The sequence below is a fragment of the Mus caroli genome, unplaced genomic scaffold (genome assembly GCF_978045245.1).
Source record: "Mus caroli unplaced genomic scaffold, Mus_caroli_1 scaffold_13, whole genome shotgun sequence".
Taxonomy (NCBI): Eukaryota; Metazoa; Chordata; class Mammalia; order Rodentia; family Muridae; genus Mus; species Mus caroli.
Window position 1 is genome coordinate 64361084 of NW_028227268.1, and position 26146 is coordinate 64387229.

Genomic DNA, 26146 nt, shown 5'->3' on the forward strand with positions numbered 1-26146 from the left:
TCACCCCCTTTGTCTCCTCAGTGCCCCCATGACCTCCTTGTTCCTCAGGCTGTAGATGAATGGGTTCAGAACAGGGGTGACGATTGAGTAGAGCACAGCCACCACTTTGTCCCTTCCAGGAGAATGCAAGGAGTGTGGCTGGGTGTAGGTGCAGAGACCAGTGACATAGAACAGACTAGCCACAGTTAGGTGTGAGGAGCAGGTGGACACAGCTCTACTCTGTCCCTGCCCTGAACCCATCTGGAATACAACAACCAACACCCGAGCATAGGAAGCTAGGATGGCCAGGAAGGGGAGCAACACAAGGACAAGGACACTCATGACAATCATATGCTCATATTGGGATGTGTCTTCACACACAAGTGGCAAGAGAGATGGAACCTCACAGAAAAAGTGGTTAACTATCCTAGAGCCACAGAAAGGAAGTTGAAACACATACACTGTATGCGCTAAAGCATTGATGGAGCTGCTGCTCCAGGCACCGGCGACCATGGAGCAGCAGATCTTCCTGCTCATGAGCACAGGGTAGTGCAAGGGCTGGCAGATGGCTATATACCTGTCATAGGACATGAAGCCCAGCAGGAGAGCTTCACACCCAGCAAGACTCATAAACATAAAGACTTGGATCTCACATCCTAAAATGGAAATGGCCTTGGTGTCTGAGAGGAAGTTAGCTCCCATCTTGGGCACAGTGGTAGATATGCACATCATGTCGATGATGGAAAGCTGGCTGAGGAAGAAGTACATGGGGGTGTGGAGTCTTCGGTCCAGCCTTATGAGGAGGACCAGTGTGATGTTGCCTATGAGAGCCACTGCAAAGATTATGGAGATGACTGTGAAGAGGAAGGTGTCCATGTGTCCATACTGGAAAAGACCAACCAAGGTGAAGTCTGTCCCGCAGCTGTGATTTCCTGTTCCCATGGCTTAGACTGAACCATCAGAGCAGATGCACTATGGAAAGGGCGTGGCCTGGTGAGGACTGTCCTTGAGGATACATTTCTGGACTAGCTGTAGGGCACACTTCTATCCTTCTTTTACACTTTCATCTATTGAAAAGCAGTTCTTTTAGTTATTTTTATTTATTATAATTTCTGCAAAATAGGCAATAGTTACACATTCTAATGTCAGGCTTTTGTTTCAGAGGGTGCATGCAGCATGCATGCATTAAGTCATGGGATCTCTTCTCTATCCCCTTCATTTCTCCTGGTCATTTCTCATGTTTGAGGTCTGCAAGCTCTTCTGATCAAGGTCTTCATGAATAGAAATACCCCAAGCTCTTTGTAAGGGATTCATGTCACAATCAGCTCTTCTTACCAGAGAAAGGACTTTCAATTTTTTTGTTTTGTTTTTTGTTTTTGTTTTTTAGGACAGGGTTTGTCTGTATAGCCCTGGCTGTCCTGGAACTCACTTTGTAGACCAGGCTGGCCTCGAACTCAGAAATCAGCCTGCCTCTGCCTCCCGAGTGCTGGGATTAAAGGCGTGCACTACCACACCAGGCCAGAAAGAACTTTTAAAAGGCTTTTTTTTTTGATACAATTTTGTGTAGCTCATGTTGGTTTTGGAACACCATGTAGCCACAATCATAAAATAAAATCACAATCTTGTTATCCTCCTGCCTCTGTCTCCCATGTGTTAGGATTACAAGTGTGCACTATCACACCCACATTATGAAATACTGGATCAAACAAAGCTTTGCTGCAGGATACATGAACACTTTCCAGCTGAACTAAATCCCTAGTCCTGCATGCATTACTTGAACTCAACATAGAATAAATTAACAACTTGAAGTTTGCCATGCAACAAGTCAACACACTCTATGTCAATAATGAGTAAATTACAATAAAAAATGAATTTAAAAAACCCTGAGAAACAGTTTATCACACCACAATAAATGTCATGCTAAGCACATTGCAATGTCCTGCACCATAGCTATAGGGTGGTGATCCAGATCTATTTGCCTGTGGGGTCACAGCTAAGGGTAGAAGCATGAGTTCAGCCACACATAGCACCGTCTATTTGAATTGTCAGCCAGCCTCAAACCTTACAGAGAGAGATGAGGTGATTCGGCATTTTTCCTGACCATCACAGACTCAGCAAAGAGTTTACTATCAACAAAATGAGCAGCAGCTTGGAGATGCCTCCATTACAGCACTGCCTTTTCTCACAGCCTCGCCAGGCACACAGGTCTGTGTCACTGGCCTGCATGTTTAGTATGAATTTGAAGACAGATGTCTCAGGCTTCTACTATGCAATGGTTTAACCATGGTCAGTAACTCATCAAGGCGCCCAGGAACTGGACAAATGGTGCAACTAGGGATGTGGAAACAGCAACTTCACAGGAAAGTTAAAAAACACTCAAGCCAACAGTAGAATTAAATGCACCATGAATTATACAAATATTTACTATATGCAGTGAATTAAACCCTTGCTATTTTAAAAGTATTTTAGAAATGCAGTAGAATCTGCTGCATATCAGGAATATGGTGGAATATATAATTCTAGGATAACGCTAGTTTTAAAAACTGAGGTCTAAACAAAAAAAAAGAGATGTCTTTCTATACCCCAAGAAGGAACCCTGTGACTCTGCCTGGTCCTCCTTAAGGGAAGAATTTGCTAGACTGCATGCCTGTGTTCCCATGTGGGAACACTGAGCCTCAGCTCTCACCTCTAAAACTGTGAGATGGCTACGCAGTCACTTTCACAATGCACATATTTTTAAAGCAATACCTAAAAATAATTCAAGCCTGGAATGAATCTAAATCAGAACATGAGCCAAGAAGAAAAGGATGCAGTGTGCAGTACAGGGTGATGACTGTCAGACATACCTGAACCAGCAGTGGAGAACAAGTTGTGACTTCTCAATAATCCTCACTCAGTTCTGCTTCACTTCAATGCTTCACTGGCTGCAGGGCTCCTTGACAGCTTAAGGGATGTGCCAGCAACAAAGCTTCTGGTCTCCACCCACCTGAGCTTTGAACATGGCCCTTTCTTCCAGATTTCTAGGGATATGGGTTTTGTGCCATATCCTAGGATAACCCATTCATAATAACTCAACTGTGGTCTATACAGCCTCTTGGTTGCAGAAAAATCTTCTCTCTAGAAAGGTGATAGGGAAAGAAACCTGCAAGGGCTAACTTCCTGACAGTTCACCCCACTGAGACACAGTTACTAGACAGTGCGCCCATGCCTTCCTCGATGACCTTTGAAAGGAAATTATGATATTTGTGATCCTTTGTTTTTACCAAACAGGAAAGGAAAGTGATGTGTTCTGAGGGATGTATTCACCTGAGCCAAGTCATCTGAAGTAGAAAGGCTACACTCCCATGGCCTCTAATCTCAACCGTGTTTTAGGAACCACTCCTGTTCTGTGAATTTGGAAGCGGTTCCTTTCGCCTTATATAAATAGACCTTCAGTCAGCACTAAATCCTGAGTGGAAAATAGAATTGAAATAAAAAAAAAACTGTCATTTTTCTAACCCTGGCAAATGCGTTGGATGTCTCCAAGGGTCTGGCTACCTGATGAAGGTTGAGACTCACAGGAGTTCTGTCTCAGACCTTCTGGGAAAACTAGTCTCCCATCCACAATTAAACACACTGTGACAGAATATGTGTTTCATTAGAACTGCTGTCTGCATTCCATTTCAGAAAAGGACTTAAAATAGAGTTCAGAATTAATTTTCAAAAGTTTGTTTGAATTACTAACAGTTACAATTGGAAATTTGAAAATTCTGGTTCTAATGTTCATGTGAGATACACACAGCTGCTCATAAGTAATGATCTGAAAGGTATAGATAACCCAAAAGCAACCGTATGATATTTTAGGAGTCGAATAATCCAGGCTTTGGTATGTTCCAGTATTACAGCACCTACCCCTGATAACCACTTGATAACTGAGGTAGACTCAAACTTCTCAAAGTCGCAGGTACACTCAGATGTGCTGATACTTCATTGTATCCAGTGGAGAATGGATTGGGCTGTCTCTAAGTGCCCACTTAATCTCTCCCTACTGCAACCAAGTTATTTTATTGAATTGCAGTAAGATTGAATGGAATGATCATCCTTGCATACTGGGGTGACATCAGTGACCCTTGCTCAATTGGAAAATGAGAAAGAAGCAGGGACCTGGGCAGAGTGACAACTGGAGTTGAGATCCAGAGGAAGCCAATGTGGGTTCTGCCTGCCTCATAGGCAGCTGGTTCCTAGGTTCCTAGCATGTGCACTATACAACACTTTATAACAGCACCCATGGCAGGAATCTTCATTTACAGTGAATGCTAACCAAGGGTTTGGGCTGAAGATATGTCTAGATGTGAAAAGACAAGTAGTTTTGGATCTTATCTCAAGAAGCAGAATATAAAGTGAATTGTGTTCTGAGGAGTCTCTCAACCCACCATCTGGAAAGCCCTAGGGTTTGTACAAGTGGTTTGGCAATGCTACAGAAGAAAATATTCAGTAACAAATCCTTGGATGGTGAGGTGGCTCAGCAGGGTTACAGTACTCATGATGACCAGCACTGGCATCTCAGCACCCATATACCAAGGCTGGTATCCTACTCACACCTGTACCCCAGCTCCTAGCTGGGCAGAGACAGGAGGATGACTGGTGCTGGCTAGTCCAGTTTAGCTGACCAAACATTATTTGCAGGTTCAGGGAGAGTCTCTGCCTCAAAGGAGGAAGTAAAGAATGAAAGAAGAGGAGATATGACCATCTTCTGTCTTCTGTGTGTGTGTGTGTGTGTGTGTGTGTGTGTGTGTGTGTGTGTGTGAGAGAGAGAGAGAGAGAGAGAGAGAGAGAGAGAGAGAGAGAGAGAGAGAGAGAGAGAGAGATTGTGTCTATATGTGTGTTCATGGTTCCATACTCCTCTTCCCCAACATGTGTACATTCATGAATACAGGAACACAAACACACAAATAAGTAAATTATACTTCCCAAAACAATAACCTGCCAAATGTGGAGGGGAAGCAGGCTGCGAGGGTTTACTCCCACACTCGCCTGAGGCAATAGGGGGGCACAGGCTTTGTAAGCCATAACAATATCCCTTACCTCTGCTCTAGTAATATGAAATCGAGAAGAAAGTGTTTTGGAATTCACATGAAACTGTGAATGAAATTCATGAGCCAGTTCTACAGGTGTTTGAATCAAAAAGGCAGAAGCAGCTCTAGCAGCTTTATCAACCAAATCATTGCCCTCTGTTAAAGGGCCAGGCAAACCTGTATGAGCTCGAATGTGTTGGACAAAAAATTAATTATTATTAATTTCTCTCAAATTATGTAATAACCTCCATTTTCCCGACTTTTTCTTGATAATAAAAATCGGGGTATTCCAGAGGGGAGTAGAGGGTCTGATATGGCCTAGGTTCAACTGTTCCCTAACCAGCTCTTGTGCTGCTGTTAATTTCTCTGAGGGTAGTGGCCACTGAGGAACCCACACTGGTTCCTCAGTCTTCCAAGTAATGGGTAGAGCTCCCTCAGTGGCCCCTAGGAAAAACCCAAACTGGCTCCGTCATTCTTCCTCTCAATAGTATCAGGGATAGTCTACCTTGTAAATAGCGACCCAAACCTTTACCAAGCTTATATCCCAAATGCAACATCATTCGCTGGGCTTGGGTGGTATATGGTTCTTCATTGTTCAGTTTAAAACCCATCTTTTTCATCAAATCATGCTCCCATAATGAAATAAGGACAGGCAGCACATAGGGCTGGAAATGCCCTGACTGCCCTTCCTTGTCACTCCAACGTAGATGGTGAGAACTAATTTCTGGCATCTGAGCATATCCAAGTCTTCTCAGGGTTTGCTCTGATCACTGACGTGACCAACTCGAGGGCCAATCCTTGACGCTGATGATACTGCGATCTGCGCCAGTGTCCAACAGCCCAGAAATAGATTTTCCCTCTATTATAAGCTGCAATAACGGTCTTTCATCTAAATCTAGGGAGCAAAAAATGGCAGAAGTGCCAGTAGAGCCAAATCCTTGTCCCCTCTTTCTTCCTCCTTAGCTGGGAACTGAGAATGACAACTAGGTAATAAAAGCAACTGAGCTATGCAATCTCTGGGGGAGATGGCTACTATGCTCCTAGGTGAAGAGACCATGATCTTGACTTGTCACGTATAATCTGAATCTATGACTCCAGGATGGACTATCAGGCCCTGCATTGTTACAGAGCTCCTTCCTAAGATCAACCCTACTATATCTGCTGGTAGAGGGCCTTTGAAATCTGAATCCACTAGCTGGACCCCCATACGGGAGGCTAATACCAGTCAGGTGGCAGAACTGAGGTCGAGCCCTGTGCTTCCTCTTGTGGCCCTCCTGGGTTGTTCCACTGCATTGGTGGTCTCAAATTGGGCCATCCCTCTGTGACTGCCCCATATATTTGAGGTCGGGGCCCCCGTCTCCCCTTTTTTGGCCGAGCACCGTCATGCTCGATTGGCTGCCCATGAATATCCTTCACTGAGCGACACTCATGGGCCCAATGATTTCCCTTTTTACATTTTGGACAAAGTCCAGGTACCAGAGGCCGCTGGCATCCCGTTCCAGTCTGTTGCGGGCATTGTCACCTTATATGACCAGGTTCCTCGCATTTGAAAACAGCCTGTATTCCTGGACCCATTCTTTCCTTGGGAGACCTGCACAACTGCAGCAGCCAGTCCTGTGTTAGCTAACGGGCCTCCTACCTCTCTACAGATCTTCATCCATACCTCAAGCCCCCGATGTTTATATGGGTTAATGGCTTGTCTACATTCCTTTGTACATTTTTCAAAAATCAGCTGTTTCACTAATGGCATTGCCGTATCAGGATCTCCAAATACCCTTCCTGCCACCCTGGCCACAAAGTCTGCAAATAGCTCCTGGGGTCCTTGAAGGTTTTTTGTTAAATTACCACTAACCTCTCCCGTGTTAGAGAGGGACTTCCAAGCCTTACCTCTTATTTTATTAATTTGTTCATAAACTTGTATAGGGTAGTTAATCTGTGCAGCGGCGAATCTTCCTTGACCTAATAACATATCCTGATCCCAGGCCGCTTGCCCTGCACTTGCATTCTGAGCGGCCTGTTCACCTGAATATTCTATAAAGAATGCTTTCCAGTCAAGATGCTGTCCAGGGGAAAGACAGTCTCGTGCCAGATTCTGCCAATTGCTGGGAGTTAGACAATAGCGATGCAGAGATTCAAGTTGAGCAATAATGAAAGCAGCACTGACCCTGTAGGCTCGTACCCCTTCTGCCAGTCTTTGAGTTACCTTCCAATCTAGTGGCTCATGGAATCGAGCTCCTTGAGCATCCTGGAAAGCTGGGAAGCAGTGAGCACTTAGCTCTCGCCATGCTTCTGGATGCAAACTATGCCCTGTGGCGCCTTCGGGAGCATAACTAGGTGGCCAGGAGCTGATGGCTGCACTTTTACTTTCACTTTTTTTAAACTGTCCGCTATGCTTTCCAAGTCATCTTCGGACATGTCACTTCTGTGATCTCTCCTCTCTTACTTGGTTCAAAGCCTCATTCCCCTTCTGCAGCTCAGCTCCGCATCTTTCCTTGTCCTCTATACAATTGCGAATTAACTTCCATACCGGTAGAACCCTTTTTGCGAGGATTCCCTGTTCCTCTGCAAACTTCAAATCTTTTCCTAACTTCTCCCAGCTCGGTCCAGTAAGGTGACCAGAGACTGGGAACCATGGCCTGATCTACCGCTTTCAGAAATTTTTCTAGGGTTTCCTTTTTCAGCCCAATTCCTTTCACCTTTAGGAGGTCTTTTAAGGCCTGACGAACAGAATGTCCTGACATTGTGTTTCCCATAGTGCTAGGTGTAACTTTAATTGTCTCACTCCAAGAACCTTAATAGTCCCTAATCCGGGAACCTAATAATCTCTAACCGAGAACCTGAATCATCCCACTTACCGGGGAGCTTTCCAACCGGCTACCCTGACTGCCGAGAGTTCTGGACTCCTCACGTCCCTGTACAGGTTCCAGCACTGGTCGCTACCACTACCAACTCTGATCAGCAGAAAAGAAGCGACGAAACCGATGTCCTTCTCAAGGCAGTTTATTCAGGAACTTCACAATGTGCAGGAAAAAGAAGAATCCCCGACCTCTCTCGGCCATCCCCCTTTATGCCCTCTCGTCCACTCCCCATCACCCCAGGATATGAGGAAGTCAGGTGCCAGTCATAAGACTTGGCAGCAGTCCCGGGCGCCATCTTGGGGCCTGCTGTTAACCAAGACAACCAAGTGAAATCCCCAGACCCCAATCTGTGTCCCCCAGAAATCCAAGAATACATGAGGTCTGCCCTGTCGCCTCTACAATCCAATTTCCAGTCCATACCTCCACCTGCAATCCCAGATGTCTACTGCCATCAGGAAATACCAGCTTTAACTGCAATCCCAGAGGCCTACTGTCATCAAGCACTACAAGGCCTAGCAACACCAGGGACAACCAAGTGGCTAAAGGCCAATGTAAGAACACAATCAAATTCCTTTGTGATGGAGTGAGCGTTGCAGGGACTCCTGACCCGACCTGGGAATGAATGTCTGGGTTTGGGGGTGCGAGGCCGGGGGAGGTTAAGCAGCCTGGGGCACTTAAGGCAGAGAAGGAGGGTGAGGACCGCAACCCTTGGTCTCTGCTCGGCGTGGCCATGAGGCAGACTCCGATCACTTGCTCAGGCCATATGCCGGCTGTGGTGGATTTGTCCTTCAGTGGCATCACGCCTAAAGGCTGCTTTCTGATCAGTGCTTGCAAAGATGGCAAACCTATGCTACACCAGGGAGATACAGGAGACTAGATTGGAACTTTATTTGGGTCATAAAGGTGCTGTTTGGGGTACAACATTGAATAATAAAGATGCCACCAAAACTGCTACAGCAGCTGCAGACATCACAGAGTGTGTGATGCTGTCTCAGGAGATGAATTGATGACCCTGGTTCATCAGCACATTGTCAAGACTGAATTTCACACAGGATAGCAGTTACCTGCTTACTGGGGACAGGATAAACTGTTGCACATACACGACTTGAAAAACCTGAAGCAGAACCTAAGGAAATTAATGGTCACACTTCCGATATTAAAAAGGTCTGTGGTGCAATGAAGATAAATCGATCCTTTCAGCTGATGATAAAACTGTTTGGCTCTGGCATCATGCCACAATGACAGAAGTGAAATCTTAAAATGTAATATGTCTGTTAGCAGCACAAAATATATTCCTGAGGGAGAGATCTTGGTTATTACTTTCCGGACTTGGTTATTAAAGTCCGGAGCCAATTAAATCCTTTGAAGCTCCTGCGACCATCAGTTCTGCATCTCTTCATCCAGAGAAGGAATTTTTTGTTGCAGGTGGAGAAGCTTTAAACTGTATAAGTACTTTTATAATAGTGGAGGAGAATTAGAATCCTACAAACGTCACGTTGGTCTCATTCAGTGTGAGATTCAGTCCTGATGGTGAACTCTATGCCAGTGGTTCTGAAGATGGGACACTGAGATTGAGGCAAACTGTGGTAGGAAAGCCTTCTGACCTGTGGAAATGTGTGCTTCCTGAGGAAGACAGTGGGAAATTGGTAAAGTCAAAGATCTGATTTCCAGAAACAGCAGAAGAGCTGGAAGAAATTGCTTAGTTGTACATCTGACATCACTCATGACCTCAAGACATGGGCATAATGAAGGCAGACTCTTGGCCAAAATATCATGTGAATCGCTGGGGTCTATTTACTTCCTGGTAGAGTCTTTGTTCTCCTCTGAAATGTCATAAGCTAGGTGTCCACAGCCCACATTTTTCTCAAAGGTCTTGTCTCTGAGCTTCCACCAAATGCTGCACTGAGTTCTGCTTCCAGTACACTGAGGCTTTTGTATCCTAAAAGTACTAAATTCTCCATTCCAGGCAGAAGACACTACCAGAGTCCCCAAAACTGCATAGTCAGGTTTTCTCCATCAATGGTTCTGACACTTGGTACCAATTCCTGTATTGGTTTCATTTCCTGGTGCTGTGACAAAATACCCTAATGAAAAAGCACCTTGAGGGAGAAAGTTTCTTGGTTTGCAGTCCCAGAGGAACATGGCCATGAGGATTGGGAAGACATGGAAGCCAGGAGGGACTGCATGGTGGTTCGGACGGGAGACTGGCTTTTCTAATTGCAGCTGCACTCAGCAAGCAGAGCCCAGGACAGGAAGTAAGGTCCACATCCTGAAGGTCCATCCTAGTGACCCACTTCACTGAGGCTCCATAGCATAAAGGTTCCAAATCTCCCCCCAACCATTGTCACTGAGGATAGAGGGTTCAAACGTAGGATCTGTAGGGACAGATGACCCTGGAATCACAGCAATGGCGGACACGTGAGGTGAGAGTATTGAGGATACGTAGCAACCTCAGGCTTTCAGTTTAGAGAGAGCTTATGGATCACATAAACGACAAGAAAAGAGCAAAAGCCAGCCATTCATGGAGGATGCAATTCCTTTTTTTTTTTTAAACTTTTATTTTATCTGCATTGATGTGAGGGTGTCAGGCACTCTGGAAATCAAGTTTCAGGAAGTTGTGAGCTGTGAATTAGTGCTAGAAACTGAACCCAGATCTGTTTGGAAGAACAGGAAGTGCTCTTAACCACTGAGCCATCTCTCCAGTGACACTCATGGAGTTTTGTCACAGAAACAGAAAACTAAGTCAGGTTGAGGGAGGTATCCTGTGCTTGACACTGCTTGACACTTAGATTTCTATTAAATAGCCCAGGTCTTTGGAGAGCACTATTTTTCTCCTCTGTATGGTATCTCTGGATAAATTCACTTTCACTTAAAAATTTCAATATATTTTACATTCGCTCTTCACTTTCTTCCCTCAAACTCTATCCACATTCACCAGTTTCAATTTGATAGCTTCCTTTCATTGATAATCATTGTCACACACATGTATATATCCATATGTAGTATGTAATATATAAATGTATACACGTGTATGCACGTACAACTTGTGGGGTACATCCTTTATTTCCATTAATTAATCTATTTATTCAATTTACACTTGATTGCTGCCCCTCCCATTTCCTGCTCACATGATCCCTCTATAATCCCGCTTCCTCTTTTCCTCTGAGCAGGTGGGGGTCCCCTGGGTACCTCCTCACCCTGGTACATCAAGTCTCTGCAAGGCAGGGTGCATCCTCTTCCCACTGAGGCAGGATAACTCAGCCCAAAAAGGGGAATGGGATGCCACAGAGACAATATGTGCAATTAATTTTTATTAGTGCCAAGAAGAGTTGTTTCTATGTGTCATTAAAATTATCACTCTAATAATTGAAACCCATTACAAAGAAGCAACAAAAATTTCTAAAACATTTCATACCATACATCATGATGATGATGATGATGCATAAGTGTGTATGTAGACATGGATATGTGCACATTAGTACTCCTGGAGGACAGAAGCCTCAGATACTGGGGAGTTGGAGCTACTGAGCTACCTTACAAGGGGGCTAGAATTTGAACTCAAGGCCTCTGGAAGAGCAGTCAGTGCTACTAAGGACCACACCAACACTCAAGCCCCACAACATATCTATTTTAACACTGAGAAATACTTGTCATGTTACTTATACCAGTACTATAGTGCATAGAAGTTTTCATTTATTGAATCTAGGACTGCATGACAATGACTTGACTATTTTAAGAATGCAGGGGACCTAGAGAGATGGCTCACAGTTAAAAGCACTGACTGCTCCTCCAGAGGACCCAGGTTTGATTCCCAGGATCCACATGGTGGCACACAAGCATCTCTAGTGTCAAAATAAAACAAAAACAAAGGCCAGTGATTGTTTTCTTTAAATCTGTGGATGCTGGCATACAACGTTATTCGCAAAACTAGTTTGATCCACATAGGGACCTCCGGGATAGTTAGGACTACATACAATGCACACACACACACACACACACACACACACACACACACACACACAATTTCCAGAAAATTTTCTTGAAATAAAATTATTGCTATCAGCATTTATTATATATTAGCCAAGGATAAAATACAGAAATTGTTCATGATTTGTTAAAGCATTGCCATTCTGAGTCTTCTTGTCTGAATGTCCTTACCATAAGCTAGCGTGCCTGCTGAGAGATCCACATACAACTGAACATCTGTTCATGGAAAGAGACACAGTGCATACTGACAGACAGATCCATTGATGATGTTTATTACGAAGCCACTGGTGAAATTGTGGAAGAATATTGATAAAGGGAGTCAGCAAGACATGGTTAAAGAGCTCGGGAGAGCTCAGAATTCTTATTCAGGTGGTAATAGTTGCACAAGCATCAAAGCCAGCATTCACTTCTCTCCTTCCATATTTCTCTCAGAATTGTCCTTAAAACATGTCACAGTATAAAACCACACACTCTTATATAATAGTTGCACCTGCAAAGAAAGCCAGTAAAATATCCCAGATTTATGTAAAATATCTGCAAATGTACATCTGTACTCATAAACTGTAGAAAGAGCATCCAGAGAATGAGACAGCCAGCCACTGTACTGACTCCCACAGTATGAGAGCCTTGCATCAGGGCAGGAGGTGCTGTGGAAAGCCAACCCAGGCTGGCAGGCAGCCAGAGATGTCAGGGCCAGGGCCAGGGTCCTTCAATCTCCTTCAGAGCCAACATTCAGATTTAGACCATCACCTCAGTGTGACACTGTGAGCGAAGGATTGTGCTCTTGTTCAGTCACTGAGACAAGCTGATGGACTTCTACCAGAATATGGATCCTCAAACTGTCCAAGGCAGCATTCAAGACCAGCCTCCATATCAGTTCACAGGGTGACCCAAAGTCCCCTGTAAATCTCCATCACCCCATTTGTCTCCTCAGCGCCCCCATGACCTCCTTGTTCCTCAGGCTATAGATGAATGGGTTCAGAACAGGGGTGACGATTGAGTAGAGCACAGCCACCACTTTGTCCCTTCCAGGAGAATGCAAGGAGTGTGGCTGGGTGTAGGTGGAGAGTCCAGTGACATAAAACAGGCTGGCCACAGTCAGGTGTGAGGAGCAGGTGGACACAGCTCTACTCTGTCCCTTCCCTGAACCCATCTGGAGTACAACAACCAACACCCGAGCATAGGAAGCTAGGATGGCCAGGAAGGGGAGCAGCAGAATGACAAGTCCACTCACCAGGACTGTATGCTCATACTGGGATGTATCTTCACACACCAGTGGCAGGAGAGATGGAACCTCACAGAAAAAGTGGTTAACCATCCTAGAGCCACAGAATGGAAGTTGAAATACATATACTGTGTGCATGAATGCATTGATGGAGCTGCTGCTCCAAGCACTGGCAACCATGGAGCAGCAGATCTTCCTGCTCATGAGCACAGGGTAGTGCAAGGGTCGGCAGATGGCTATATACCTGTCATAGGACATGAAGCCCAGCAGGAGGGCTTCAGATCCACCCAGGGTCAGAAACACAAAGGCTTGGATCACACAGCCCAGAAAGGAAATGGCCTTGGTGTCTGAGAGGAAGTTAGCTGTCATCTTGGGTACAGTGGTGGAGATGTACATCATATCAATGATGGAGAGCTGGCTGAGGAGGAAGTACATGGGGGTGTGGAGTCTTCGGTCCAGCCTGATGAGGAGGACCAGTGTGATGTTGCCTATGAGAGCCACTGCGAAGAGGATGGCGATCAGTATGAAGAGGAAGGTGTCCATGTGTCCATACTGGAAAAGGCCAACCAAGCTGAAGTCTGTCCCACAGCTGTGGTTTCCTGTCTCCATGCCTTAGACTGAACCATCAGAGCAGATGCACCCTGGAAAGGGCGTGGCCTGGTGAGGACTGTCCTTGAGGAGGAAATGACAATTATTACATAGGATAGTTTTCCTGAATAGCTCTAGGGCACTCTCTCTTTAGGGCATACACATACTTCTCTCTCTCTTTCTCTTTCTCTCTCTCTCTTTCTTTCTGTATTAAAAATATTCCTCTTCAGTTATTTTTAATGTTTTTAGTTTTGCTTAAGCTGCTGTGTCGTATGCATTACTGTAAAGGCGTTGCTCTTTCCATGCATGCCTGGCACACTCAGCTTTGAAACAGGCTTTTGGATTCTCTGTCCTTTCCATTTCTATGTGGATGGAGTCTTCAGACTCACTTTTGAACCAAGGTTGTTTATAAGTTCTAACTGAGGAAATAAGAATAAGCATTTTTAAAATCACAGAACAAAATTTAAATAATCACAAAATTAGCAGTTGTGTAATCCTCTGAAAATTTTCTATATCTGCTGCAGATCCTCTCTGGTGAGAGGCTGAAGTTGGGTCTCCTTCTGTGACAGCAGCATTCTCTCACTCATTTCTGTTATCAATGTGAACAAGGTATTGACAGGAGAGTCTCAGGAAATCAAAAAGCGGAATGTGTAGAGGAAAGGAGAGAAGTACTGAGATCATTGTACAATGTTAAAAATTAACAAGATCTACTATGTCTACAAGAGGATTACATAATGCAAAAAAATCATGTGAAATTATATTAAGTATTTTATTACATTATACATATAATGTTCATCTGTTGCATAAAGCAATTGTCATAATTAAAAGTAGCCGAGGGTGAGTAACATTTTCCAAACTCTAAAAATATGATTTATGAAAGAGAATTAAGGAGAAATTAATAGTGCGACATAGGACATTATTATTACTTTTTATATAAAGACTTTGGTTAATGTGCACCTCCCTACTATTCCTTAAGTCAACAAAACGCTAGACTGTCCGCAGCTTCATTTTGCTCCCCAATTACCCTGAGTGTCAGGTGTTACCTGGACCCTGGCAGTAGACATTGCTGAAAGCGTGGCATTGCATGCTGATTTCAATAGTCTATATCTGTGCGCATGTGTGTGTGCATGCGTGCGTGTGTGTCTGTGTGTGTATGTCTGTGTGTGTGTGTCTGTATGTGTGCTTTTGTGTATTACTGGGATCAAATGCCTGGCCTTGGCAAGCACTGTGACCCTGAGTTAATTGGCTTTTGAGGCTAGGTCTCACTCTTCTTGCTCAGTAGCTCAGATTCGTCCTCAACTTCAATCCTTTCCTGATCTTCCTGAGCGCTGGGATAGAGACTGAGCCACAATGACCATCCCTGACCTGGCTTCTCATTATTAGAAGCTCAGTCAGTGTCTGCTGAATCCTTACATGTTAAAGTGATTTTTAATGCTGAGAAATTGGAAAAGGTAAAATTTCCTTTCTCTTCATTACAGGAAGAGCAGAATTCTGGCTTTTGTTCAATATGTTGGAAATCACCTCGTTTGATTTCTCATCCTCTAAAGACAAAGCTTAGTCTGTGGAAGCAGCAGCAGCAGCAGCAGCAGCCACACAATGTGTTTTAGACGTGGCTGTTTCCTTTTGGAGGACAGAGTGTGCAGGGGAAGCTCAGAGCAGTAGACACACTTGAGCTCCTCACACCTGTGAATCCCTGTCACAACATCTTTTAACAATGAGAGTCTGTATAGGAGTCATTTAGAATAAGAGTAAAGTATGTCCACTAGCCTGATATTTATCATTGCATACTGTATGCATTGGACACATGTCAAATTATCACATTGCACCACTGTAATTAATAAATTAAACCATAATAATTTTTGAAATCAGAAAATATTCTAAATATGCTGAAAATGGCATTAAATTTTATGGCAGTCTTGCCCCCTAAAACTGGGAGAGCCCCAGTTCTTTCTACTTGTGAGAAGGTTTGCATGCTCGAAAATACCAATGGACAGTGCTCATACATGTTGACCTTGCCAATATTTTTTAAAGCAATAGCTGGAACGTGCATCTAGCCAGGAGTTGATTCAATTCAAGAGCATGGGTTACAGGTAGAACAACACACGTTACCCAATAATCCCAATACATACCTTCAGCAGCAAGAGCATCACTGCTCTAGGGTCTCCTCATCAAGATCAATAGCAAATTCATCAGAGAATTCAGCTTTACTTCAGTAATTCCTTGACTGCAAGCCTCTCTCGTCAGCTAACGGGGTGTGCTATGACCAAGCCAGAATTCCGTCTTCTATCAAGCTGAGCTTTTTAATAGGACGATCATGGTGATCTTTTCCTCCAGATGACTCGATGCGTGCACTGCCTGTCTTTTTATAAATTTAACTCTAACATAATTTTAACTGCATCATGAGTTACTGTGTTTTAAAGATACACATTTCACTTTCCTAGCATTTCTCCTCAAAAATGAAATACTAAGTAAGAATGGAAAATGACCCTGCCCAAAAATATAAAGATAAGACTCCTAGAGATAACAGGTAGAAAGTCACAACTATGCCTCCATGAATAACTTTTAAATACAGTGCTAATATCTAGTGAATCAAGCTATTTAATCTGTGTTTCAAGAAAAATGAACCTTGGCTTTTAAAACCTCAGATTCCCAACACATTTTGGAAACTGTAAGTTTACTGTGAATTTATAAGGTAGTTGGGTTTTGGCCTCAAAAAATAAATCTCACTTAACATTGAAGACTTAGGTGGAAAAGCAATATCATTTTGGCATCTATGGAAGACTTTTAAGGTCTTAAATGCTCTGGCTGCCTGTGGAAGATTGGACCTCATAGGCAATCTTTCAGAATTCTTCTGGGAAAACCTGGTCTCTTGTCCACAATTAAATAAACACACCACATACAAGAGAGATAATATTTTATTAGAATTCATGTTTGCATTGCACAGTAGGTTATAAGAGGTCAGAATGAATGTTCAAAACATATTTTCATCATAACTGAAGCTAAGAGGGTTTTCAAAAACTAATTCCACTACACACTCTTAACATGCACATCTGCACAGAAACATAAGGAGTAAGCTGCAAAATGTAGGTACTAGAAACATCATAAATATGGTATTTCAAATAATTATATAATCTAGGATTTGATTTGTGTCACATATTCCCAAAGTCAATCTCCAAATGTTCAGCCTTGGCACTGATGTGGGAGAGTCATGTTTGTGAAAGCCACAGCTCCGTTTAATGTTGGGAAAAAAAATAGTGCACTGTGTCCCAGCTTGGGCAAGAAGTTGGATCAATGACAAAGTGCCATTCTTACCTGCTGCTAAAATGGTCCTGTTAATCTAAGGAAGCTATAATCTTTAATCAGAACAGAAAAATTAATGAATCTGTTATTATTGACTGTATACTGACGTCTGTACTATTTCTCAGCAAGTAGCAACATCTTCTCAGCATTGTAAAAACTGGATCTATGAAATAATTTATCCCAAACATATTCTTAGTTTCTAGATAACAAATCTAATTTTTATTCTATTAATACAATGTCTCTTTTATCTTTAGCCCTTATTAACTAATAACTCTGCATTTCTGTGCAGATGTGCATGTTAAAAGTGTTGAGTGGATTTAGCTTTAAAAAACCTATCAGCTTCAGTGATGACGAAAATGTGTTTTTAACATTCATTCTGACCACTTGTAACTTCTACTGTGCAGTGCAAACATGAGTTCTAGTAAAATGGTATCCCACTGACCTACTAATAATACCTGTGAGCATAATGCTACCACCACAACACATTGGATGTTTGGATTTATGCAAATTTCACTCTGTAAACATAGCCTTAGAAAATCTTTCACCCCCTTACTTATTTTATACTGTCTCTTAATTTTACTACTAATTTTTCCTTCTGTGTTTGAATTAAAATTCCAAGTTCAGCCAATAACCAAGGTGTAATATTTACCTGTATACATAGAATATGTGTATTCTATGACATGATCAACTCTATGACAACAATGCTAAGCAATGAACAGCCTTACCCAAGAAAACTGTTAGTTACACACAAAGTTCCCAAGTGTAGCTGGCTTACAGGGGCAATAAAAATAATCGCAACACCCAGTTTGTCACAAACACCAACTTCATCCATTTTTGTAGATGTATAAGATGTTCTAATAGGTTGTATCACTTTTCCTACTTATGTTTTTTTTTATTTATTCTTTTTTAAAATGTAATTTTATTTGTAATTCATTTTTTACACTCCATATTCCATTCCCCTCCCCATCTACACTCTGACTGTTCCACATCCCACACCTCCTCTCCATCCCACCCCATCTCCACGTGGATGCCCCTATCCCCCACCCTCCTGACCTCTAAACTCCCTGGGGCCTCCAGGGCTTCCAGTCTCTTGTGGGTTAGGTGCTTCATCTCTGAATGAACACAGACCCAGCAATCCTCTACTCTATGTGTGTTAGGGGCCTCATATCAGCTGGTGTATGCTGCCTGTTTGGTGGTCCAGTGTTTGAAAGATCTTGGGGGTCCAGATTAATTAAGACTGCTAGTCCTCCTACAGGGTCACCCTTCTCCTCAGCTTCTTTCAGCCTTCCCTAATTCAACAACAGGGGTCAGCTGCTTCTGTAGATTGGTTGGGTGCAAACAACTGCATCTGACTCTTTCAGCTGCTTGTTGGGTCTTTTGGGGGCAGTCATGATAGGTCCCTTTTTGTGAGCACTCCATAGCCTCAGTAATACTGTCATGCCTTGGGACCTCCCTTTGAGCTGGATCCCATCTGGGGCCTGTCAATGGACTTTTTTTTCCCTCAAGCTCCTCTCCATTTCCATCCCTGTGATTTTTTTCAGACAGAAACAGTTATGGGTCAGAGGTGTGACTGTGGGATGGCAACCCTTCTTTTATTATACATGTATGGGTGGTTTGTTTCCGTGTACTGTATAAATGCTACTTGCCTGAAAAGGCCAGAAGAGGGCGTCAGATACCCTGGATTCAAACGATGAACCTGGGTCCTCTGTGGGAGTAATCAGTGCCCTTAACTGCTGAACCCCTATTTATTCTTTAAATACTCTTGATAGCTTTATAATTTCGTGATAATTATTATATGGACAGTAAATGTTATTAACAAGAATAAAATTTTCCTGAGGAGATAAGAAACAGCACAGAACTGCTTTCTGAAATATAACAGCTTCCATAAGACCTGAGGCTCCTCTTTCCTTTTTAAAAGTCCGCAACTGTTATTTGCAATACTAAAAGTTTTGACTAGGCATGAAGATATACACCTGTAATCTCAGCATTTGGGAGGTAAAAGTGGAAAGGTCAGAAGTTCAGGGCCATTCTCCTCTACATAGTGGGGTTGAGTCCATCCTGGGCTACATTCGACCCTGCCTCAAAACAAATGAACTTATAGGTAAACAAACACCAAGCCAAACAAAACAACATATTTATGGGTTGGATTTTTTATGCTAAATATAGCTGTAACTTGCTGTCTTGCAGCACAGACTGGCATCAGCTGGTGCACTTCGTCTCCATTTCTCCATTATGGTGTCAGAAGCTGCACACATGTGTACCTTTTAATATTTTTTAAATGTATATGTATGGCTGTTTTGCCTGCTTGTGTCTGTGTATCCCTTTTGTGTCTTATGCCTGCAGAGGCCAGAAGAGGGCATCAAATCCCTAGCGAATGGAGTTATACTCCATCGTGAAGCCCTGTAGGGGTTCTGGGAATTGAGTCCAGGTCTTCTGCAGGAGCAGTAAGTGCTCTCAACTGTTGAGACATCTCTCTATCCTCCCTCCCTCTTTTTGTGAGGGAGGATCTTATTGTGCTGTGCTGGTTTTGAACTTATTATGGAGCCAATTTTGAGCCTCTGCCTCCTCCTCTCCAGTGATAGGAAGACAGACATTTATTACCACATTAGGTCTGCGCATGCTAGGCAAGCAGCCCACTAACTGAGCTACATAACTGTCCTCTGCACTGCCTTCTTCACAAACATCAGGCTGCCCTAGGATTTCTGAGTCCCCTGCTACGGCTATGTCATTTGCAAACCACACTAACACAATCTCCTTTTTCTATGTCCTAAATAGAGAAATATATTTGTGTTCTGCCATATGCATTTGTAAATCTCAAGCCCCCCAAAACTCCACTGTTCATACCTTCAGAGAGAAATGGGCAAAGCTCATGGAGAGGTTTCATTAGAATCTTTTTACCCCAAATGCTGAAAAGACAGAGAAAAGTATCCAAAAAGAAAAAAAACAGAAATTGGAATTTCCCCAGAAATCCTACACTTGGAGACAGGAAAGACTGAAGCGTGGTGCTGGCCAGAAGGAGCGCTTGTATCCTAGAAAGATATTTCATCCATTTGCAACAATCATCAGACTACCTTGCAGGACGAGTTAGCATTGGGACGATGATGGGCAAGCCATGGACAGGACCACACCCTGACCAGGACTGGTTACCTATGCATGCCTCTTGTCCTCTTAAAAGCAAAACTTCATGTCAGGACAATGAAGATGAGCCTTACTGGGCCTCTTGTTTTTTGTTCACAATGAGACCAGAATAAATTTTCTGTCTTTATTTTTCATTGGTATTTACCTCATTCTCTGACTAAATGGAGACAGTCTGTCACTCCTGGCTTGTCAGAGCTCAGTATTTGACCCTACAGCCAGGACTATGCAGAGAGACCCTGTCTTGAAAAAAACAAAACAAACAAACAATCCCAAAACAAAACAGAACAACAAACCAAAAATAGAAACAAAAAACATACATACATACACACACACACAAAACCAAAACAAAACAAAAAAAGGAGGCACCTGTTTGACAGCAGTTCTCTCCTCATCTAGGTGGTGTGATGACAGTAATCACCATCTAAGGTTCCCGGCCTGAACTGGTACCTGTAGTCCTTAGACTCCTAATATAGAGGAGATGGTGCCTGTCTCCCACCCTCCAGACCACTTCGGGAGGGTGTGCAGAGACACTGATGTGCCTGGGCAGCTGTAATTATTGTCCACTGTTGTGAAATAAATATCAGCTTGACTAGGTTGAATTCTTTCACATAAGGCTTCCCTGTCTGGGTCTGAGTCTGCTGTAGACTCAAGGCACCTGCCTCCTTAAGACAGTGGGGATGAGACTGACCCAGAGAAAGCCTGACCTTCTTTTGTGGCAGTAATATTGAACGGACTACATAGTCAGGAGATGAGCTTGAACTTTGATCTGCCCCTGAATTTACCTCCCAAGTGCTGGAGTTACACATTTACACACACACACACACACACACACACACACACACTGCCTAAGGGCTTCAAGCACATTAGACAAACACTCCAGCAACTGAGCCATATCCCTAGCCCATCCCATAATCTCTGAGGAATGAAAGTCAAGTTCACACAGATGGAAGGGTGAGGTTTAGAAACAACTGGCCATTAAAAAAAAAAAAAAAAGAAATCATATTGTTGTTCCACCTATAGGGCTGCAGATCCCCACAGCTCCCTGGGTACTTCCTCCAGCTCCTCCATTGGGAGCCCTGTGATCCATCCAATAGCTGACTGTGAGCATCCACGTCTGTGTTTGCTAGGCCCCGGCATAGTCTCACAAGAGACAGCTATATCAGGGTCCTTTCAGCAAATTCTTGCTGGTGTATGCAAGGCTGTCAGCTTTTGGAGGGTGATTATGGGATGGATCCCCGGGTATGGCAGTCTCTAGATGGTCCATCCTTTCGTCTCTGCAGCTCCTTCCATGGGTGCCTTGCTCCCAGTTCCAAGAAGGGGCAAAGTATCCACACCTTGATCTTCATTATTCCCGAGCTTCATGTGTTTCACAAATTGTATCTTATATCTTGGGTATTCTAAGTTTCTGGGCTAATATCCACTTATCAGTGAGTACATATCATTTGAGTTCTTTTGTGATTGAGTTACCTCACTCAGGATGATGCCCTCCAGGTCCATCCATTTGCCTAGGAATTTCATAAATTCATTCCCCCCAGAGCTCGTGTCTCTAGCTGCATATGTATCAGAAGATGGCCTGGTCAGCCATCAGTGGAAAGAGAGGCCCATTGGTCATGCAGACCTTATATGCCTCAGTACAGGGGAGCGCCAGGGTCAAGAGGTGGGAGTGGGTGGGTGGGGGAGTGGGTGTGAGAGGGTGGGGGGACTTTTGGGATAGCATTGGAAATGTAAATGAAATAAATACCTAATAATAAAAAAAGTAAAAATAAATAAATCATTTATTTGATGTCTACGAATGCTCTATCTACATGTATACCTGCATGCCAGAAGAGGGCATCATATCCCAGTATAGATGGTTGTGAGCCACCATGTGGTTGCTGGGACTTTAACTCAGGTCCTTTGAAAGAGCAGACAGTGCTCTTAACCACTGAGCCATGTCTCCAGGCCCACAATTGGCTATTTTTAAGTTATTAAAACAATACATTAGCAGAATCAGAACAGGAGGCCTCTGTCATTCAGTCTAGACTTGCTCTAGTTTTATTCTGTGCCTGAGCTAAAACACTCTGACCAAAAGCAACTGGGGGGAAAAAGGGTACATTGGCTTATTTTTGCAAGTCACAGTCAATCATTGTGGGAAGCCAGGGCAGGAACCCGGATGTAGACTCCAAAAAGGAAAGCCACTCCCTGACTCACTCACAGGCTCAGGCTTAGCTTCTTCCTTACATAGCCCAGATCCATTTCTCCAAAGAATGGTTATGCCCTTAGTAGGCTGGGTCCTCCTGAACCAATTAAAATCAAGGCAATCCCTCATAGACATGCCCACAGGTCACTAAGACCTAGTCAACCTGTCAGTCCATGCTCTCTTCTCAGATACCTTTAGGCTGTGATACCTTTAGGCTGACAATTAAAGCTGAGTCTGAAAAGATGCATTTCTCAAACACTTGCCTGCTTTCAATAGTAAATAAAACGTTCCCAAGCTGGTGCTTTCTCCTCCATCAACCACACAGGAGGAAGTAGCTGCTGACCGTCTATGTTCTCATTATCCTGATTGGCTGTTCCAAGTTATCCCAGACAAAACCTATTATTTAGAAGCCAGAGGTGCTTATGTTTCTTTTGTACACTTTCTTTGGTTAAGTGTACCCCAAGAAGTTTCCAATTAGAGTAGAGGGCCTGCTGAGAGATGAGCCTGTGTCCCCTGCTCCCAGGAGGCTCAGCCATGACTAGAGATCTGGGAGGACTGTGTGCCCACACACCGCAAGGGCTCAAGGTGAGGAGCTTGGCAGAGTAGGCATCACAAGAGATACTTCCCCATCTGTTCTCAGCTTTGTCCTGGAAGAAAAGCTGCATGGTTTTCCTGGAAGTTAAAAAAAAAAAAAAAAAAAAAAGGATTCTTCCCTGCTTTCATCCTGGAGTTTTGGCAATAGAATCAGCTGTTTGCAATGAGGCAAGACCTTATGCATTGTGGGTTAGGGACAGATTCTGTCGGGGTTTTGTCTTCAGCTCTGAGTCCAGCATGGGCATCACTGTAGTTAGGTCAGCCACAAATGCACGCTGAGGTATACCAATAGGAGAGTCTGGCAGAGACTTACCACACCTGGAGGCTTTCTCACAAGATGAAAACAAGCCTAAGTCACAGTGAAGCTCAGTGCCCCTCCCCCATGTGGTTATCATAGGTCAGCGCTTATCCAGAACCTCATAGCAGACTTGGGCTGGGCTGGGCTGGGTCAAGTCAAAGGCTGGGGTTTAAGGACAGAGAACCAATGTGATTCTACAAAACGCTTTGGCAGGAATATTGGAAACATAAAACACCAGACTACAGAAGTCAATGCTGAACAGTGGTCATGAAGAGACACTTGGCTCATATGAATAAAGCACCTAGCATGTGATTAAGAAATTAAAAACAGGTTTGGCAAGATGGCTTAGTGGGTAAAGGTGCTTGCTGCCAAGCCTCTTAACTTGATTTGGATCTTCAAGACCTGTATGGTTAAAGGAGAGAACCAACTCCTGCAAATTATCCTCTGACGTCCACACATGCACTGTGAAACATGCCAGCCTATTCACACACACACACACACACACACACACACACACACACACACACACACTAAATAAAAGTGATCAAAAAGAAATTTAAAACAAGCAAATGAAATACATTTTTAAGAAAAGTTGTGTCCTACCTGGGACCAGGTTACACGCTGGTGAGAACTTACCCTTGCTGTTCCGTTAGTTAGCTTTGCTGTAACATTAGTTACTGCTTCATTGCTATGACTAAGTCACTAAGCTTTGATAAAAAAGTAACGCCCAGAGGCTCAGGGGTTCCGATGGTTCTGATGGTTCTGTCCATCTTGTAAAAAAGGCGTGGCCAGCCGAAGGGCTTCTCACCTCAGGGCAGCCTGGAAACTGCAGGGAGATGTGGCTTCCTGCTTGTTTCTTCTGTCTTAGTCTTGTTAACCATCTGGGGCACAGAGACACTCACGGTGGGCCTTCCCCCTCAGTTAATGCTCTACAAACACCCTCTCTGACCCACTTTGAGGAGTCCCTTGGTCTCCTGGTTTCTAAACCTAGTGATGCTGACAAGGGAGATGAGTGAAAATACTTTTTATTGATTGGTGGCTCATCATGGAGTAAAATGATTGGAAAACATCAAATATTCAGGTCATTCACAAAGCAGATAGTTTGGGACCTTACACAGGATTATAGAAAACTCAGAGGATGCAAATCAGTTAGAGAGCTGTCCACTAGAGTAGATCAGATCCAGTACTTACAGTGCTAACCAAGACCTTATGTGGAGTGACATCCAGACCAGGGATGCCTGCCCTCCATACCCCTGATATCAATATAGGGACATATGTGGGGACATGGGGACAAGAGAGCATAATGCTTATGCCTTACCTGTAAGACCAGCTACCCACAGTCACTCTCCCCTAATGCCCCTAATGTAAAAAGTACACAGAAGGCACCTGTTGTCCCCTTACCTTACCAGGAGAACACATCTCAGCATGCACAGGATAACACTACACCAGCCTAGGGACAAACCATCAGATCTGCATCGAACATGGGGAAAGTCTGCTTTAACCACAAGGAAGAAATTTAAAACACACACCATCTTCCTGACTACCAAATCTCAGAACCCTTTGCAAATCCAGTAACGTGCCTGTGTTTTCCTCTGTGGTAGAATAGTCAGAATTTCCCCCAAATCACTGCGGAACATTTTCTCTGCCCCGTTTCTTTCTCATTAAATATTTGCCTGAGAGCTTGCAAAGTTCTCTCAGTATTCATTGTCATCCTCACCCGGACAGCTTCCCTCTGGTCCCTCTGGAACTAGCCCTCCCTTGCCCTGTCTCTCGGCTACCCAGAAGCAGCCTTCTGAGCGCCCCCTTCACCTCCTTGTTCCTGAGCGTGTAGATCAGAGGGTTGAGGAGAGGGGTGACAATGTTGTAGAAAAGGGTGAGAAACTTGCCCTGGTCCTGGGAGGAGCTGTTCCCCGGCTGCATGTACATGTAGATGATATTTCCATAGAAAAGAGAGACCACGGTGAGATGTGAACCACACGTATTGAATGCCTTCTGCCGTCCTGCAGCGGAGCGGATTTGTAACACAGCTCTCACAATGTAACCGTAGGAGACCAAGATGAACACCAGAGGCGACAACACGATGCCTATTGCCAGGACGAAGACAGTGCCTTCCACTGCGGCAGTGTTGACACAGGCCATCCTGATGAGGGCTGGCATCTCGCAGAGGAAGTGGTCCACACTGCGGTGCCCGCAGCGAGGTAGGCTGAGGGTCACAGGAGACATAGCCAGGGAGTTGGCCACGCCGCAGCTCCAGGCCACTGAGACCAAGCCCACGCAGAGCCTGGGGCTCATGATGACCATGTAGTGCAGGGGCTTGCAGACCGCTACAAAGCGGTCATAGGCCATGACAGCCAGCAGCAGGCACTCCACACCCCCCAGGCCCAGGAACAGGACCAGCTGCAGAGCACAGCCCACATAGCTGATGGTCTTGTCCGGCCCGCTGAGGTTATAGAGCAGCTGTGGGATGGAGCTACTGGTGAAGCTGAGGTCCAGGAAGGACAGGTGTGTGAGGAAGAAGTACATGGGGGTGTGCAGGTGCGGGTCCAGCCTGGATACCAGGATGATGGTGCTGTTGCCCAGCAGGGTCAGGAGGTAGGCGGGCAGGATGATGGCAAAGAGCACCCTCTCCAGCTCGGGCCGGTCAGAGAAGCCTATAAGGATGAAATGACTGAAGGTGCTGTCGTTGGTTGCTCCCATCTCTACTGCACCTGAGGAAGACATCAATACTGACAGTGATGAGAGTGGACAGAACTACAATTATTTATTATTTGTTTAGTTCCAACAACCATGTAGTAACTCTGACAGATAAACAAACAGTCATGTATATGGCAAGTCAGCTGTCATGTGGAGAAACAGGACAGGGTTGCCTTTGAACCTAGCAGTTGATGCTTTGTTTCTGCTTCACTTGCTCTAGTCTTGCCTCTAATTCCATGAAGTGAGAGGTGA

The 26146-nt window shown here is 44.1% G+C and overlaps 3 protein-coding genes and 1 pseudogene across 3 annotated transcripts; 1 reads left to right on the forward strand and 3 right to left on the reverse strand.

The window, feature by feature from the left end:
- On the reverse strand, positions 1-921 carry LOC110305449 (olfactory receptor 2AK2-like). The gene has a single exon (XM_021177438.1). The coding sequence runs from the start codon at positions 919-921 to the stop codon at positions 1-3; it is 921 nt and encodes a 306-aa protein (XP_021033097.1).
- A 7700-nt stretch (positions 922-8621) lies between these two features.
- Positions 8622-9594, forward strand: LOC110304494 (serine-threonine kinase receptor-associated protein pseudogene; annotated as a pseudogene).
- Positions 9595-12791: 3197 nt separating this feature from the next.
- On the reverse strand, positions 12792-13712 carry LOC110305450 (olfactory receptor 2AK2-like). Its single transcript, XM_021177440.1, has one exon. It carries the CDS (start codon positions 13710-13712, stop codon positions 12792-12794), a length of 921 nt encoding a protein of 306 aa, XP_021033099.1.
- Positions 13713-24913: 11201 nt separating this feature from the next.
- Positions 24914-25921, reverse strand: LOC110305438 (olfactory receptor 2W3-like). The gene has a single exon (XM_021177429.2). The coding sequence runs from the start codon at positions 25919-25921 to the stop codon at positions 24914-24916; it is 1008 nt and encodes a 335-aa protein (XP_021033088.2).
- Positions 25922-26146: the final 225 nt, after the last annotated feature.

Excerpts from the sequence above, each read along its gene's own strand:
- LOC110305449 (XM_021177438.1), bottom strand. The coding sequence starts at position 921 with ATGGGAACAGGAAATCACAGCTGCGGGACAGACTTCACCTTGGTTGGT.
- LOC110305450 (XM_021177440.1), bottom strand. The coding sequence starts at position 13,712 with ATGGAGACAGGAAACCACAGCTGTGGGACAGACTTCAGCTTGGTTGGC.
- LOC110305438 (XM_021177429.2), bottom strand. The coding sequence starts at position 25,921 with ATGTCTTCCTCAGGTGCAGTAGAGATGGGAGCAACCAACGACAGCACC.